The sequence below is a fragment of the Colletotrichum fioriniae genome (assembly GCF_027942845.1).
Source record: "Colletotrichum fioriniae strain IMI 355084 chromosome Unknown scaffold_1, whole genome shotgun sequence".
NCBI lineage: Eukaryota > Fungi > Ascomycota > Sordariomycetes > Glomerellales > Glomerellaceae > Colletotrichum > Colletotrichum fioriniae.
This window is the reverse complement of record NW_027076837.1, coordinates 2111923-2129908: the sequence shown is the minus strand read 5'-3', so window position 1 is coordinate 2129908 and position 17986 is coordinate 2111923. Positions and strand designations below refer to the sequence as shown.

Here is a 17986-nt window from a genome sequence, read left to right as displayed (position 1 = left end):
AATCAATCTACCAGAAACCAAAACTACAAGACCAAACTCTCTCATCGAAACCCCTGCCAAGTTTTCTGTACTTTCAAATCACCTCATCTAATTCATCAGCATAGAATCTTCCACCTCACCATCTACTTCACTCTGGAGGGAGTTCGATCGTACAAGAAGAGTAATAAATGCTCTCGGTATTGCGGGCCACACGTTCCGGCTCTAAATCAGGTCGACTACGTCTACTACGACTCTTTCCCCCGCAAACCCGTCCGCTGGTGATGGCTGCCGTGCCGTCGTCTTATCTGGACACTAGGCAAAGGGGGTAGAACGGGAACAGAGTCACATTCGGAACGTGTCTGCCATGTCCTCCCTTCTCCATGTGGCAAGAGATTTGTCCGGCTCAACTGTCCCGTTCTTAGTTTATGCGTAGGGGGTGGGAAGTCACGGCACTTGAAAGCCGTGATAAATGGTTGACTTCCAAGTCGTCTCATTACCCAAATTTGTCAACTATAGTAGAAGACTGATGCCCAGAACCAGCAATTCGTTTACATGTTCAATATCATTGACACATTTTGATTCTCGCCCTGTAACCTTTATATCACATGACACACACAAAACGTTTGGTCTCATAATTAGAAGCAAGACTTTTTGTTATTGTTCTTCGTTAAACCTGTATCCGTAGCTTTGAATCCCCAAGCTACCCCTGTTCATAAGCCAGTCGTCATCATCTACCAGAACACAACCGGCAGCAATCTTTGCCAAGAATCAAGAAAAACAGCCGCAGCGATCCTACCATCTGCGGTTATTGTTGTTGTTGTTGTTGTTGTTGTTGTTGTTGTCGCCAAACTGCTCAGCGACCTTGCCAATGAAATCGCCAAAGCCGCCGCCGCCGCCCTCGCGGCGCTCGTCGTCATCGTCACGGCGACGACCGTGGTGCTCTTCCTGGCGTCCATAGCCGCCGCCCTCGTTGTCGTCGCGTCTACCACCGCCGTAGCCGCCCTCGTCTTCACGACGGCCACCTCCGTAGCCACCACCGCCGCCACCATATCCACCCTCGTCGTGGCGACGTCCACCGCCGTAGCCACCCTCATCTTCGCGGCGGCCACCTCCGTAACCACCACCGCCGCCACCATAGCCGCCCTCGTCATGACGACGTCCACCACCACCACCACCGTAGCTCTGCTCTTGGCGGCCATAGCTGCTCTCCTCCTGACGGCGGCCACCGCCGTAGCCGCCCTCGTTATCATCGCGTCTACCGCCGCCATAGCCGCCGCCGCCACCGTAGTTGCTCTCCTCTTGACGACGGCCGCCGTAGCCGTCGTTGTCGTCACGTCGGCCACCACTGAAGCCAGACTGGGTGTTACCCTCGTAGCGGTGAGTCTCGGTGCGCTGCTCATAGCCACCGCCGTAAGAGGGACGGGATTCGGTGGTTTCCTCGTACTCGCGGCCACTGGTACGGCGTCCGCCAGAGCTGTCTTCCTGCTCATACTTGCGGTACTCGGTACGGCTGCCGCCACCGGGGTACTGGGTCTCGCTGTACTCGGCCTGGCCATACTTGTTTCCGTGGTGACCGTACTCAGTCGTAGTCTGGGTGTAGCCACCATCGTCATCACGGCGGCTGCTGTGCTGTGTCTCCGTCTCGTCCTTCTTGAAGACACCTCCGAGAATAGATCCGATGAGACCACCGGCGCCGCCGCCGCCACCACCGCTCTCCTCCTCTTCTTGCTGATGCTTGTACTTGGGGACCTTAACCCCAGTCTGCTGACCAACAAGGTTTGCGATGGCACCGGAAGCGCCCTCGAGAATGGCGCCGGCAGCTTGGTCGGCAACCTTGTCTTCCCAGTTCTTGGGCTCGCCGAACTGCTTGCGCATGTGAAGCTTTCCGCTGCAGCCGTGGCCGTGTCCAGTGTCGTGGACACCCTCTCTGTGGTTCTCACCGCGCTGAACACCCTCGCGGCTGAGCTTGCGGCGGTAGTCATCCTGCTGGCTTCTGTCCATGTTGTTCCACCACTCCTCAAAGAACTGGAAGATTTGCTGACGGCCCTCACGAGCGCCGTCATCTCCCATATCACGTTGTGCAGGGTGGTGCAGAACGCCAAAGATAATGCGGTTCAAGGTGCGGTTAACATCAACACTGTCGTTATCAATGGCCTCCATGAGCTGGGGCACAACCCAGTGGAGAGTCTTGGCAGCGCAACGGCCAGCAACCTCGTTCAAGATCTATCCCAGTATTAGCCAACAATCTTGCCTACTTTATGATGTTTTCCTTACGTTGGTGAAGTGGTCCTTGGACAACATGGAGTGGGTAGGATCAGTGCTACGGTCATCGTCAAAGACGACGTGCTGCTCCTTCTCACTGCTCTCGATAATCTCAGCGGAACCAGTGCGCAGCTCGTTGCGGATCTGGCTGATGACGGGAATAATGAAGGGGGCGATGACTGAGAAGACAAATTTGGACAGCTGCTCCTCAAGCTGCTCAAGAATCTTGGGCAGAACGGGAATCTTCTCAATGGCCTCAGAGATACCCTGCAAGATCTCGTCGTGGAACTCGATGGCAGGCATAATTTGCTTGAAAACATCCTGGATGTAGCGGGTGTACTCCTCAGGCTCCCTGGGAGAGACCTGCATGTTCTGGAGCTGCGACGAGGTCGCGTTGCTCTGTAGCTCGTCCACCCGGTTGCTCTGGTGCTTACCACCAAAGATACCGTCGGGGATCATGTCCAGAAGGTTACGCAGAATGCTGGTATCGTTGTTCTTGCTCTCCTGGAGAGTACCCTCGAGCTCCTCAATCTCGTTCTGGGTCAGCTTGTCGGAGACTGGTACTGTTAGCTGTGATCTTGTGTTGAGTATTTCAATGGTACGTACCTTCGCCAGTGACGGAGTGAAGGAAGTCAACACCACCAAAGGTGCCGGTGACAATCGGGTAAACATCGCCTCTAGCTCCGTTCAGCTGAATCTGAGTGTCGCGGCCAACGTGGGGAAAGACGTCGCGCTCGCCAAGCTCAATCAAGGCAAGCTCGCAGTAGTTGCTGTGGGCGAAGAAATCTGTACCACACCTCGTTAGCGATATTTCCTGGTGGATTCATTCATCGTGGGATTGAGTTACGCACCCTCCAAGCAGTGAAGACCGGTACCCATGAGGCGCATGGCCTCGTAGAGATCAGCCTCATTCTTATTGCGGGAGTATCCTCGGGCAAGCTCGATGCAGCGGGCGAACAGGTTGCGAATGTGGGCGGCAGAAGTCATGATTCCAGCCTGCTCGTTCGCAATGTAGTTCTTCATGCCGGACTCGCGGTCAATCCCAAGCTCGACGTTCTCGTCAACGGGGCCTCTCAGACGGCGGTCATACTGGCGGGCATCCACATTGTCGGCATAGTTCTTGGGGTTGTCGATGTGGTCTTCGGGGCGGTAGCAGCCAAGACGGTCGGCCGTGACCTCGAACTCCTTGGATCCGTAGCCAAAGGTCAAGAAACCCAAGACACAAAGAAGGAGACGAATGGCCTCGGCGGAGACGGACTTGACGGTTCCGACATCGATGGCCTGGGAGTAATCTCTGAGCCAGTTGCCAAAGTAGACACGGGAAACCATCATCTTGCTGAACTTCTTGCCGCCGATGGCGCGGGCCATGGCAAGGGTAAGGAGGGCATCTTCAATATCGCCGTGGCGCCCTGTGTGACAGGAGAGTTAGCGAATCCTCTCCAACTATCAGACAATGGCGGGTGGAAGGGAAGAAGCTCACAGTTCTGACCCTCGACCTTGGAAATGCTGGCAATGTTACCAGCTCCAAAGGCGTAGGTTGGCTGGGCAAGGCAGACCAGCACAAGCAGGCCGACCAGCAGCGGGTAGGACCTGGCGTCGAGCATGTTGATTGACTTGTACCTCTCGTGCTGCTCTTCTCTCTCCTCTTCTGATATTCAGTAGTGTTTATTTGTTGTAAGTCTGTAGAGACTGTTTAGTGACTCGGTCAAGGTGAAGTGGGGTTTGCGCAGAAGCAAAACAAAATTATGATGACGGGAGGGAGGGGGAGGTCATTGAAATAAGGAGAGAGATATGACACAAGCAAGGGGCAGTAAAGAAAAGGAGGGGCTTTTGACGAGGGCTGGAGGCGGTGGAGGGGCAACACGACGGCGTAACTGCGTTCTTCCAAGCTTCGGGAGCATGGGGGAGGGGACTGGAACAGGAACTTGTTGGAGCTATCAGAAGCCAGGAACAGGAGGTGGCTCGAGTGAAGAGGAGGGCGCCGACAGACAACCTTGGAATCAAGACCAAGCACCATATACACTCACTCACTCACGTATGTGAATGCTGTGTGACTGTCTCCCCATCCAATCTTGACCAGCCCAGTCCAATCCGCCATCTAAGGCTTCAACTTGTCACTGCCCCTCCCTCACACACACACACGTCCCTCCCACCTTGGTTCCCGTCTTCTGTTCGCAGCGTGTTTTGCGGTGGTTTGTGGTCCAAGCCCCCAGGTGCCATGGCATCATACTACTGCGCGATAGCTGCTGCCAAGAGCTTCCCCCACCAATGCCAGTGGGCAGTGATGGAGGGGCTTGCGGATGCCGATTGGGAGCTCGAATCAGAGACAGGGGGACGGTTGCCAGTAGCGCCATGGGTTGGGAGTTAGGAAGATGGTTCGGGGTACCTGGGAAATGGGTGGTGGACACGTACAAGAGTAAAGTATCGGTGACAGAAGAAAGCCAGGTCGGATGGGGCAGGGGTCTGCATCAAGCTCAACGCAGCTGTGTGGATTCGATTCGGTAAGGTAAGGTAGTTGGGTAGCTTGATCGCCGGTCCTTTCGGGAGGCCTGGTTCACGGTGGTGCTAACTGTCCGACGTGCGGGTGCGGGTGTGGGCGCGCGTCAGGCAAGACCTTGGCCAGCTGAAAATAAACCTGCGGCGGCGATGGAGGATGCGGTTATTTTTTTTGGCTGGTGATTTGGATATCCGATGTTTCTCTTCTTCTTGTCAATGTTGGGTATGGTCGAGTATCTGAATTGAAGGAAGAAGAGTAAAAGTTCGGACGTCTGCAATAAGGTGCAATGAATTATGACGCAGCCTTCACCGACACGAAGTTTTTCTCCCTGGGTCTTGAACTGGGAGGAGCCGTTGCTTGAGCAGGCGCATATAACGTTGAGTGAAGTGGGAATTGGAAGCTGCGGCCTTGTCCAGATCCTTGGCGACGATTTGGGAGGGGATCCATACAGACGAATATGAGTACGAATACACATCACTTTTCACGGGTATTTCCCAATACTAGAGTGAATATGAATGCTTAACATTGCAAAATCACACTCGCATGCCCTGATCAGATGGGACACCGGGCAGGCAATCTGGCTGTTCCCTTTGGCAAGCGCTGGGAAGGCGAGGAACTAAGCAACAAACTGAGGCGAAGTCATTGCACTGAGAATAGTCGTAGGCATCGCACGACTTGAAAATTGCTGGAATGCTTTACTATCCGTACTCCGCTACACTACCCTTCACTATTCCACGTCGCCTTTTAGCATCTGGGTGGAGGCTCCTCACCGGGGCCGATCCGCTGCCAATCGAAATCGGCGACTGGCCTGACCTGGGCTGCCTCCGGCCGTGGCTGCTTCCACCTCTGCCAGACGCCAGTCGTCACCTCAAGTTTCGATGGGGAGGCCGGGAGGGGGACCCTCGTTTCAAAACGGGATGAGACGGTTGGCGGTCAGGCCGGTTTCTGGCGGCGGGGTCGGGGGATGAGGGATGAGGGAAACTCTTGGGAACTTGTGTCACGGGGAGCCTGAAGGAGAGGAGAGGGGGGGGATCCTTTTTGGGTGCGGGGCTGAAGCTCAGCTTTCCAGTGTGGAACGGTCGCTCAGCTTTCTGGGCCTTTCTATTGGCGACAGCTCCACGGTACCTACGTACCAGAAGCTTGTTGCTTGCATCTCATTTTCATCTTCGATAGCGCGTAGGACGAGGAATCATGTCGCGCAACGCTGTCACGACTGTCCATCGCCGATTCCTTGAGAGCCTAGGTACTGTCGATGGTGCATCTTCTGCTCATTCTGCTCCTGATACGATTCACTGAAGTGATACCAAAGGCACCCAGTGATGATGCTGAAGACTTACTGTTCCCTCAAGCTCTGATAGCTAAAAAACCACCTTGGAAGCGGGAACTGAGCTACCTACCCATAGCTCTCCTAGGAGCAATAGCTGTCGATGAGTTGAGGAAACTCACCAAGTGGTGAATCTAGCCATCTACTGTGCAGACAGTATGAGACATCTTGCAAAACCACCTATAGAGACAGTGCCTTGGGATGTGCGCCTGATGGGTTTTGGTTCTCTTGTTCTGTGGTTGCTCAAGGTGGGATGAGACAGGCCGTTACAGAACGTCTACGGAGTCGCGTCTGACTTGTTATGATTAGGCGAGAAACACGCGTTGGCGGCCGTTGATCAACGCTTCGCAGGGGTGCAACTCACCCAAAGCAACTGGATAGTTCTGTCCGCACTGCCATCTTCTGATCAGACCTGCCAATATACTAAGGTAGGTATTCAAACGTAGACTCACATTGTCCCTTATGCGCCGTGAAATGATTATGAACATTGCTCAACCCACCTGTAAATTTTCAGGTTCATGTGTCAAACAATCACGTGCAGCAGCAACAGAACTCCATTCCTCACTCTTCAGGAACCGCATCTCTAGTGACTTCACGCGATACCAAGGCTTACGTATCTTTCATTGATTCGGAGTACAGAGATTGAATCAGAACAATCTCACACTTGATCCAGTGATCTGAGTTCCACGTACCTTGCCATGAAGCCTATTTGCTTCCCTGAACGGCACTTGGATATCAGTTATAAGGCCCAATGGGATTTTCGGTTTGGGCTCAGTGAGCCGTACACGATGGGTGCTTTACAACAACAACAACAACACCATGCTCAAAGCCATTCTGCGATCACGATTATGAAGGAGACCCCGTTGACTTAATGGTCGTGGTGTGTAGGAACATACTGTTCATCGACATGTTTGAGTGTTGTGTCTACTTCGTGTGTTGACATGACTGTCATCACAGACCCGTCACGCTATCCTCAATATATGGGGATGGGGTGAGCTCTGCTAGTCGACAAGATATCGTAGGAGAGCTTCTTATGCCTCTTGCGTGAACTATCGCAGGCAGGACGCCGGTGGTGGACGAGCACCATGTGGTTGTCCTCTTGGGGTTACACCTCCCGAGAAAGAGAAGAGCAATAGCGTAAATGGATCTTCGACACCTCATTCAAAAGGGCTTCATAGAAAACATAGCCGCCCAAGCCCCGTGGATTACAGGCACCGATCAAGGATTAAGACAGCATCGTGCTCCAAGTTCCAAGCGTCCGACCAGGTCTTTACTCTTAGTGCGTCAATGTAAATGAATTCCACTAGATGCTGTAAGCCTCCAAAGGACTGCTGTGGGAGATGCCTTTCAATAGCCAAGGGCACATTGCTTGTGAAAACTATCTAAGTGCCCAGTGAGTCTTGACGGGAGCATTTGGCTTCAAGCAGGCCCTTTCTGCTTTTCAGCGGTTGCCAGCGCATGAACACCTCTCAGGCCGATAGACAGTTGGTTCAGAGTCATTAGCAACACCACTGATGGTGATGGTGCTTCAGGCTGGTGAAGAGCTCGAGCCGTTGCCGACCAGGCAGGTTTCTGGAGCTAGGTACGGACACAAAGGGCGTTGACGGAGGATTACAGGGAAGTACCGAGGATAAGCCCAGTCTCTTGTGGACGAGAGAGTACACTGGGTAAGGTGACCTGAGAGTGTTCGGACATGAAGACAAGTGGCGGGTGTACCAGCTGAAGCGACGGCGGGGAAAAGACGGCTACTCCAATGGTGCTGGGGGAAAAGCCTCATGAGAACTGAGACTGCCCGAGAATCAGAATGAATTGTCGGGCGGCCGACTAGAGGTGCTCGCTGTCATTGCTGAACATGGGAACACGCAACCCGAGATGCTCGGTGCTGGGTGTCAGTGAGCGGGGAACCCTCCGTGCTGGACTTCTCGGGGGTTCAGCGGATACTGCCGACGAGACTACAACTTATTCCTTCTGAGGCTTAATGGCTGCTGAACGACCGACATGATAACGATGGAAGTGTGAGAAGGGCGGCAGTGATGGGCGAGAATTCAGCACGTCAGTGCCTGGCAGGACCACCTCACTGATGATGACTGGGTTCATGGTACTTGGCCGAAGGTACCCGTGATTTGGGAAGAAGAAAACGAGGGGGCCTCGGCTTGAGCAGGCTTTCAGCGTCCTCGGTGTCGAGTCTGAAGTCAGGTTCTGAGCAGAGAATGAGATGGGTGGGCAGCCTAGAGTCCAGACTGGCGGTCCAGGCCAGCAGAACCTGAGTCGGGCAGAACCAGCTGCGATAACGGGGGCAGAAGCTCTGAAGTTGGCGACAATGAGGGATCTTCAGGCGAAGCAGTGGGGAAAGGCCTGAAAAATTGGCCGCTGTCGGGGGAGGCAGACAAGTCGAGGAGAAGAACGAGAAGTTCCCGGGGACTAGAGTGAGTTGAAGACGGCGGGGGGTGCGGAAGAGGACGGTGATGGATGGATGGGGTGCTGCCGCCGCCGCCGCTGTTGCACCTGAAAGTCCAGGACTTCAAAGTGATCTGGATGTGCCCAGTCAGTTTCAGGCAGACACAGGCGGGGACAGGCACCCGAGTCCCCAGAAGCCTTGCTGCTTTTACCGCCTGGAGGGCACAGCACTGTGAACCTGTTAAGCCGGCGATGGAGGATAGCCCGACTGACAGAGGGAGAGGAGTGTGGGATCACAATCAGTGAGTGATGAGAGGTGGATGAGGGGAGTCAGAGATTGTCGGTCGGGGATGGAGGCAGTGCAATCACCGACGGGTTCTAAGGTAAGGTACCTAAGGTATCCCCCCCGGTCATTGTTTTCTCCCCCTTGTGCACAGAGTGCAGGCGCGCCGTGGGTGTTGTTGTGCTCTTTCCTCGCGAGGCCGACGGGTGGCTTGGGAAAACGGGCGGGACCCGACGGTCGCTGGCTGGCACTGGGCAGGAAGGCGCGTGGGTGCCCCAATTGCAGGGCCCTCATTGGGCGATAGGGCATTACCGCTAAATGATGGGGAGGCGAGGTGTGTCATGCCCGGACGGTAAGGTACCTTACTCCGTACCTTATACTTCGCACACAAGCAAAATGTGGGCGCCCGCCGCCGAAAATCAGCGATCGAGGGAGGAGAAAAAGAGTGCAAAACTCCAAGCCCAGGCATCCCGTCACCATTCAATACCACCCCGCTGAAAGTACAGTGAGAGTACCGCCAGAGCATCACGGCGACAAGCAGCGCATCAGATAGAACAATTGGAGCACTCCAGCGTCCGCAACAACCACGAATAAGTCAAGCAGATGCTCAGAACAGGTCGGGGATCAAGATAACAGCAAGAAAAGCATATCCTTACTCCTAAGAAAGAGGCTTTCTCGACGATCAATGAATTGACTATTAATAGCAAAGTACAGCAAAGAGACAGTCCACGAGGCTCGACACTCAGGTCGAGTCCAGTTATGCTGGGCGGCAATCAACACGAGCGCCGATGCCGAGAGGGGAACTGATGGCCAGCGGTACCTTTTGCAGGTACCTTTTTCGGTGAGGTAAGGTAAGGTAACCTAAGGGAAAGAGGAGTGGAATGGCGGGACGCAGAGGAAAAGCTTGTAAACTGAGGTGTACGGACACCTTAGCATGTGGCCTCTCTTGTGTGCTCAAATGGTCACTGTCACCATGTCATGCCTCTTTTTGTTTTTGTTTTTTTGGTGACAAGTGCTGAGTAGGCTGGCGCTGTATCATCGCATTGCGCGAAAGTGGTCGCCAATATTGCTTCATGGCTTGCCCTGGCAGAGTGGATTAAAGTGTCCCATCGGCCGTCATTCGCAGTGGGAAACGCTGAAAGCCCTGGGCTTCTCTGGGAATTTAGGAGGCCTAGTGGAGGTAATGTGCTTATCACATTTGTGCACAAAAAGACGTGGTGAGGTGGCATAACCTTCTCCAGCTGGCTTGGCCAGGCATGCTGAGGTGGGCAAGACTGATCTGGCCAGGCTGGAGGAGCTTTTCGTTTTCCATTACTGATTAGCAGCGCTGAGGTGGATGCATCCCCTTGGGTGTTGCAGGGGTGTCGGGCACTTTTTTTTTCACGCGTCGCATGATGTGATTGAGGGAAGGTGCCAAAGGTACCTAAGGTAGGTAAGCTGCTAAGGTACCATACCTCAAGGCTCAGAGGCTCAGAGGCTCAGAGGGTATTCAATATTGGCGCAAAAAGAGTGTGGGAATATGGGAACCAAGGTTTGCATTAGGTGGCACCAGTGTAGACAAGAGACAGCGGCAGACGTGGAGATTTTGTACCTCCCGCCCGAAAGGGACGGGAAGGCAGTTGTGTTTAACGGCTCAACCGTCTGGCGGCACGGGCGATAACTGAAGCGACATGACCGGGAATTCGCCAGCAAGGTGGGAGACCGAGAAAGAGGGGAGGGAATAAACGTGCAAGCTGGGCTGAATCGCCTGCTGCTGCTGCTGCTGCTGCTGGAGCCTTGGGGGGACAAAAAAGGACAGGGCAAGAGAATGGAATACGTTAGGTGAAAGAGAGGGGACAGAGCAGGCCCCCCAAAACTCGCCCAGTTCGCTTTTTTTTTGTTGGGGCGGGCAAGAGCGAAGTGCCTGAATTTTTTTTTCTCTATTCCCCCTCTTCCTTCCCACTTGGCCCCCGGAAATGTGCCAAATCACTCCCAAACCCTCCCACCCCCGTCTGCACTACATATTCGGCTCAGGCCCTCCCCCAACCTCCCATTCCCTTCCCTCTTTTTCCCCCATTTCTTCACTTTCCCAGGCACCAAACCCCCCAAATCTCAACCGCCCTTTCCCTTTCAACTTTCGCGCCACTTTGAGTGCCAGAAAAAAACAACTCCACCAAACACCAGCATACCTTTCTTGCTTCTCGCCATCGTCGCGTCAAAGCAGCACTTGATTTACAGCGCTCATCGGCCCTAAATCCTCTCTACCTCACCACAACCACCAAAAACACAACCATCACAATGCCTCGCCCCTCAAAGAAGGCCCTCGCAGCCACCCCCAGCGCTCCCGTCGCTGCCGTTCCCGTCGCGCCTGCTCAGCCTGTGCAGCCTCTCCAGATCCCCCAAAGACACATCGACGTCGAGGGTTTCATTCGCGTCCGCGACTCGGTAAGATACACCCTTTCCACCCTCCCCTCAAAACCTCAATTCCACGACACCATGGTTTCCCAACTTCACTCCCCGCCTCACCACGAGCCAACTGGCTAGCCTGGGGTCGACATTGCGCCAGCTTCTTCACTGGCTTCTACTGCCATCAGAACTCCAAGCATCTGATTGTCTTGCCATTTCGTGGACGTGTTTCTCCGCGTGAACTAGTAGCCGCGCGGGCTTGTGCGATTTTGCTATCCAGATATTCAGCTGGTACTGCGAAATACAAGCCGGGCACATTTGCATTTGATAAGCCAAGTGTGTTCCGAGTATATGGGAATGAGAAAACACGCTGCGGCAGAAGGCTCGTTTTTGTTTACATGCCCAATGCGACCCCGCGTCTACCGCGGGAGCTGTGACCCCACAGAAGCTCTTCAAGCTCAGCTCAGCTCAGCTCAGCTTGGCCGCTCTCTTCCCATTACACGCTCCCCAATACACACTTTACACATCTGACTACTCTTTTCTCAAGCGCATCTGATCAGACAGTATGCTAACACCCATTCCAGGTTCACCAGCGCCTCATCACCATCTTGGAGTTGATCAAGAACTTCTCCGAGGACTACTACCGCCAGACCAGCCTGCTTCTCGGCGAGTCTGCACACGAGGCCATCCCGGGCATTGACCACCCTCTGAACACCTTGGAGCATGCTGCCCAGAGCATCGCTCCCCTGGCCCTTGGTCTCCAGCCCGGCGTTGCCTACCACCCTGCCCCTGTTGAGGAGAAGAAGGAGCGCAAGAAGCGCACCCACGACCCCAATGCTCCTAAGCGCCCCCTGACTCCCTACTTCCTGTACATGCAGACCGCCCGTCCCATAATTGCCAACGACCTTGGCGATGCTGCCCCCAAGGGTGCCGTCCAGGAAGAGGGTCAGCGTCGCTGGAAGGCCATGAACCTCCAGGAGAAGGCCGGCTGGAACAACGCGTACCAGTACAACCTTCGCCTCTACCAGGCTCGTGTTCACTCCTACAAGCAGGGCGGCAACCTTGAGGCCAGAAACATGGATGATGATAGCGCTCTCAAGTACGCCGAGGAGCACAACATCCAGATCAACCCTGTTGATGTTGTCCCCGACGTGGAGGATGCCATTGCCGAGCAGCTTAACCAGGCCAACACTGTCGATGCTCCCGGTGAAGAGGAAGAGGAGGAGGAAGTCCCTGCTCCCGTCAAGACCCCCAAGAAGCCTGCCTCTACTCGCAAGCGCAAGACTGCCACCCCCGCTGCTGAGCCCGAGGCCAAGGCTGCTGCCACTCCCGCAAGCCCTGACAAGAAGCGCCGCCGCACATCCACCAAGGCCGCTGACGCCACTGAGTCAGCGGAGCCTGCTAAGAAGAGCAGAGCGAAGAAGGGCAAGAACTAAGCATTTTGCTTCTTCCGACCCTTCCTTCTACTCTTTTTTCTTGTTTCTAGGTTTCTGGGTTTTTGCAAAGATGATACCTCGTTGCGCGGCGGCTTGTCGTCGATCCTCCCCTACCCTTCACTGTCCCTATGTTTGGCGCAGATATACGGGGGTGGGAGGTTCTGGACTGGAGGGGAAAAAAAAGGAAGGACCACATCTACTTCGGTCCTCTGTCGTTGCGTGTACCTGCTGCGCGCGCATCGCGGTGTGTATGATTTCACAAGGCGTGTGGTTTTGGGACGGTTTTTCCAACGGACACAACACGTGAGAGAGAGAGGAATCCAAAATCCCCCCAACTTGAGTGGGCGGTTTATGGATCCAATGGGCTTTCGGTTTGGGCTGGCTTTGCTTGTTTTCCAGTTAGTCCTGTATGTATAATGATGGACATGAGAGAATCAAACAATCTTGATCTTCACATTGACGCTATTTTGCCTCTCATGATGGATGTAAAATGCATTGTGAAAAGACGTAGAGCGCATCTTGCCTTGATAACATAGCCCCCATCGATCAAGATATGCGGAAGGAGGTTGATGGAGAGCGATGATTCACCCGGGCCTCTTGTGAGGTAGACACAAGACTGGAAAAATCTCTGTTCATCCGAGTGTCAGGTTGATGTATTTGATACTCAATTTACTCTACCTTGGCACGTAAGTACGCAGGAAAAGCACACACACCCTTTGGGAATATCTTCTGTACGTAATTAACCCTTTAGCAATGTATACTGGCAGATACATATCTCTTTTGAGTTATCAATGGGAAATTGATGTATTTCGATCTCTTGAAGCTAGCTATTCGAGGGTTTTTGAAATCAATCAAGTTCCTACTTACCATTCTACGTACGTACCTTGCACATACGGTTGACATATAGTCTCCAAGAGACACGTAAATGCAACGCGTGGGTCGAATCTGTCTGTCGATCCTTTAGGCTTTTGGGGAGGGACGGAGGAGGTGTTGGCATTACTCTATCGGAACGACAGCCAAGACTTTCTTAACCGCCCTCATAACACTCTGACACTGTCCTGCATGCTTCTACTGTTCTGATTTCAGTCATGAGATAGGAAATCCTGTCGTTATTGCTTTTTTTTGGAAACCTTTCATAAGGTAAGGTAGCTTCTCTCATATGTCATTAATAATAAGCACCACCCGATATCCCATCCCAACTACCCGCCCATATGCCGCTATGCTTTGAAATTGTTTCTCCTTTCCCCCCTCACTACGACTTGCCCTCACATCAAACCTTCATCTCTCTCATCAACGCCCAAACTTCCCAAAGCCCCATTCATTCTGACATCCATCAGAGACGATCTCTCTCATCGCCAAAGAAGCCGCCGCCGCCGCCGCCATCATCATCATCATGCTCAGTAGACGTAAAATGCCTGCGTCAAGGGAAGCGTATCAGATGGCTCGGCGGTACACACTTCGCCGTCCGCCTCGACGGTATAGCTCTCCGGGTCGACCCTCATCCGCGGCATGCTGTCGTTGAACCGCATGTCCTTCTTGCCGACCGTGCGGCACCCCTTGACGGCCTCGACGCGCTTCCGGAGGCCGTACGACGCAATGGCGCCCGAGGCGATGGAGGCGGCCGAGACGAAGAGCACCGACGAGGCCGGCACGAGTGGCGCGAACATGGGGCGCGCGATGATGGGTTGGACCGTCGGGATGGAGGCGTTGGGGTCGCCCTGTGAGGATTTGGTTAGTTGATGCTTTTTTCTCTGTTTCTTTCTTGATGAAATGCGTGAGAAACCAGAGGGGAAGTCTTACCATCTGCGCGGACGCGATGAGACCGCTCTTGATGACCAGGTTGGGCTTCGTGCCGAACCACGCCGGGTCCCAGACCACCAGGTCCGCAAGCTTACCGATCTCGATACTGCCCACCAGGTGGCCGAAGCCCTGCGCGACGGCCGGGTTGATGGTGTACTTGCTCACGTAGCGCTTGACGCGGAAGTTGTCGGCGCCCGTGCCCTCGTCCTCGGGCAGGAACCCGCGCTGGACCTTGTTCTTGTGCGCCGTGTTCCAGGTGCGGAGGACGACCTCGCCGCAGCGGCCCATGGCCTGCGAGTCGGATGACATCATGCTGATGGCGCCTAGGTCGTGGAGCACATCCTCGGCGGCGATGGTCTCGGCGCGAATGCGCGACTCGGCAAAGGCGACATCCTCGGGAATGTTCTTGGAGAGGTGGTGGCAGACCATGAGCATATCGAGGTGCTCGTCCAAGGTGTTGCGGGTGTAGGGCCGGGTTGGGTTCGTCGACGACGGCAGGACGTTGGGGTGCTCGACGACGGAGATAATGTCGGGCGCGTGGCCACCGCCGGCGCCCTCCGTGTGGTACGTGTGGATGGTGCGCCCGGCAAAGGCATTGATGGTGGACTCGACGAACCCAGACTCGTTGAGCGTGTCGGTGTGGATGAGGCACTGCACGTCGAGCTCGTCGCAGACACTGAGGCACGTATCGATGGCGGCGGGCGTGGTGCCCCAGTCCTCGTGGAGCTTGAGGCCGCAGGCGCCGGCGATGACCTGGTCGCGCAGGGCCTCCGGCGCAGAGTCGTTGCCCTTGCCCGTGATGCCAATGTTCAGGGGCAACGTGTCGCAGGCCTGGAGCATCTCGCGCATGTAGTTCTTGCCGGGCGTACAGGTTGTGGCGCTCGTGCCGGCACTGTAGGAGGTAAGTCAGTCGACGAAATAAGCTGACTTGCGGTTCAGGGGAATGCTTTCTCACCTTGGTCCTGTTCCACCTCCGAGCATGGTGGTGATACCTGATGCAACGGCTTCGTTTGCCTGTTGCGGGCAGATGAAGTGGATGTGACTGTCAACGCCGCCGGCGGTGATAATCTTGCCCTCGCCAGCGACGACATCTGTACAGCTACCGACAATCATGTTCGGCGTCACGCCGTCCATGACATCCGGATTACCCGCCTTCCCGATACCCACAATCATACCGTCTTTCACACCAATGTCGGCCTTGTAGATGCCCGTCCAGTCAACAATGAGGGCGTTGGTGACGACCATATCCAGAGACTCCGAGTCTGGCCGGCCCGTTGCCTGGCCCATACCTTCTCTCAACGTCTTGCCACCGCCAAACTTACACTCGTCGCCGTATACGGTGAAGTCCTTTTCCACTTTGATCCAGAGATCGGTGGTACCAAGCCGGACCAGGTCGTTCACGGTGGGACCGAACATTGTCGCGTACGCCGCCCTCTCCATCTGGTAGACCTCGGCAAAGTTCATGACGGCCTCGGGCTCTGGCGCATGGGCGAACCCGGCCAGTTGAAGCTTCTCCACAATCTCCTTTGCGCGCCAGAGCTCGACGCCGCCCGAGGCGAGCTTGTTGCCGCCGCGAATGACCTTGTGGCCTCCAATCTCGACGAGCGTCACCGTCTTCACATCTCCGGGCTCAAAACGCACCGAGGTGCCGGCAGGGATGTCCAACCGGTAGCCATACGACTTCTCACGGTCAAACTCGAGCTGCGGATTTGTCTCGATGAAGTGGTAGTGCGAGCCGACCTGGATAGGGCGGTCCCCCTTGCTCTTCACCCTGAGCCTGATGCGGTTGCGCTTCTCATTGAGCGCGACCTTGCGCACCGCAGTGACGACGGCGCCAGGTGCCTTCTTGGGCTCGTACGCTGCGGCTTCGGGCATCGAGAACAGCTCGTTGCTGGGCACGGGGAGAAAGCTGCCGTATAAGGCGCGCGCCAGGTCACCATCGTCCGTCGCGATGGGGTTGTGAACAGTCACGAGGTAGGTCCCTGAGGGAAAGGTGCCCTCAACCTGAATCTCATGAAGGGTACTGCAGACCGTGGGGAGCACATGCCTCCTCCCCAGCATGGTGGCACCCAAGCTCATGAGATCGGCCACGGTGTGGTTGCCATCGCGGATGAGCTCTTGTAAGTTGCTGGCGATAAGTGCCTGCGGTTGAGTCGTGTTAGTGCACACGAACTCTGAGTGCGGTGATAGCACCGCAAAAGGAGGTATTCGTACCGTTGCTTCAGAGTGGTTCAACTTGACGCCCCGGGCAAGCCGCCGTTGAGCCAGGGAGCCTAATTGAGAGATGACGAGCTTATCGAGCTACAATCACGACGTGCCGTGTTAACACTGCTGTCTCTACCAAATCCTGCCAAGGCGACAGGGATGTGTAAGAGGGAAACTTTGGGTACAATGGACAAAAAGTACAAACCTCCTTGGGAACGAGATGCATCCTGGCAAGATTGTTGGTGACTCTCGGCCAGATAAACTCGTCTTCATGAGCAGTTGTAGGTGTTGGTGAGAGAAAAATCACAGATTATGGGTTTAGAAGGACTCGCTGGCGCCAAAAGGGTAGTTAGACATTACAGGTAGGTGGCCGTCTTCGATAGTGAGGAAGCGGCCGTTTGCGCCGCCCACGGGCCTGGACCGGCGGCCACCTGCGAAAAAGGTGGGATGATGATAAGGCCCGGCCGCTTGGGATACGTCCCCTCCAAATGGAGGCTTGATTGGCCCTCCACTACCCCGCACAAGGAAGGTCCCTGAGAAAGTGACTGCCAAACCGCCCGCGGACCAATACAAGGCTCTCGTTTGTCTAATAGGCATTACGTCCAATTTTAGGCGATAAGCTAACCAAGAAGACTTCCATATGAACCACCTGCAGAATTGTATGTAAACTCCCATGCCGTTCCGCCGAGCCGCTGCAAGTGCCGGTGCTGTGCTCAACGTCGTGGGGATGTCTGCAGTCTGTACGACTCATCATGAGAAGTTGGTCTCGTGACTCCAGCCATGGTCAGAGATTGATCTCTCAAATTTGAGGTTCCCCATGAATCCTACATGGTCTTGTGTAGACGAAACTGAAATTGAATGTTACAACTTAGTACGCAGACGCACATCACCACTCATCTCTAGGGATCGTTTCCAAAATACGGTACTGTGACAAGTCAGCAACTGTTCAGATCCACGTAAATTCCCAGACTACCTTAGCTAGACATACCTTATGCACCCAAATCTTCGCAGCGTAAAGAAAGATGAAACTCGCAAAAACTGCCGCCTCAGCAAGCTCGTTCCTCCTCCCGAGCAGCCTACAGATCAACGCGCAGGACAGAGCCCTTACAAAGTATTGTGCCCATCTCACGAAAATGAAGCCCTCGACGCGGCGTGTGTGAGAAGGTGCCCATTGCGAGAAGAATCCGAGGTGGGGCGGGATGCCAAGAACATTGGTTTGTATATCATAGCCTCGCTCTGCAACGGCGACGTGAACAGAGGCGCTCTCGAGACCGGTGAGGAGGGCTCCGTAGCTCAGGTGGTCTACGTCGAGAGATCTTACGAGTGGACTCATTGTGTGATTTTGAGCAGTGGCGATATAGATGTGAGGAGGGTCAAAGGCGTCGGATGACTATCCTCGACTCATGAAGCGCGGTTCG

At 54.7% G+C, this 17986-nt stretch overlaps 3 protein-coding genes across 3 annotated transcripts; 1 reads left to right on the top strand and 2 right to left on the bottom strand.

Moving 5' to 3' along the window:
- Positions 1–771: 771 nt before the first annotated feature.
- On the bottom strand, positions 772–3845 carry N0V96_000562 (uncharacterized protein; the record flags this gene model as incomplete). The annotated part of the gene is made up of 5 exons (XM_065755970.1): positions 772–2202; positions 2254–2798; positions 2848–3027; positions 3093–3650; positions 3722–3845. The coding sequence occupies 5 exons, from the start codon at positions 3843–3845 to the stop codon at positions 772–774; spliced, it is 2838 nt and encodes a 945-aa protein (XP_065615210.1).
- A 7174-nt stretch (positions 3846–11019) lies between these two features.
- On the top strand, positions 11020–12563 carry N0V96_000561 (uncharacterized protein; the record flags this gene model as incomplete). Its single annotated transcript, XM_053193345.1, has 2 exons — positions 11020–11166; positions 11712–12563. 2 exons carry the CDS (start codon positions 11020–11022, stop codon positions 12561–12563), a joined length of 999 nt encoding a protein of 332 aa, XP_053049062.1.
- Positions 12564–13960: 1397 nt separating this feature from the next.
- On the bottom strand, positions 13961–16794 carry URE1 (Urease; the record flags this gene model as incomplete). The annotated part of the gene is made up of 5 exons (XM_053193346.2): positions 13961–14281; positions 14364–15255; positions 15319–16505; positions 16578–16664; positions 16774–16794. 5 exons carry the CDS (start codon positions 16792–16794, stop codon positions 13961–13963), a joined length of 2508 nt encoding a protein of 835 aa, XP_053049063.2.
- Positions 16795–17986: the final 1192 nt, after the last annotated feature.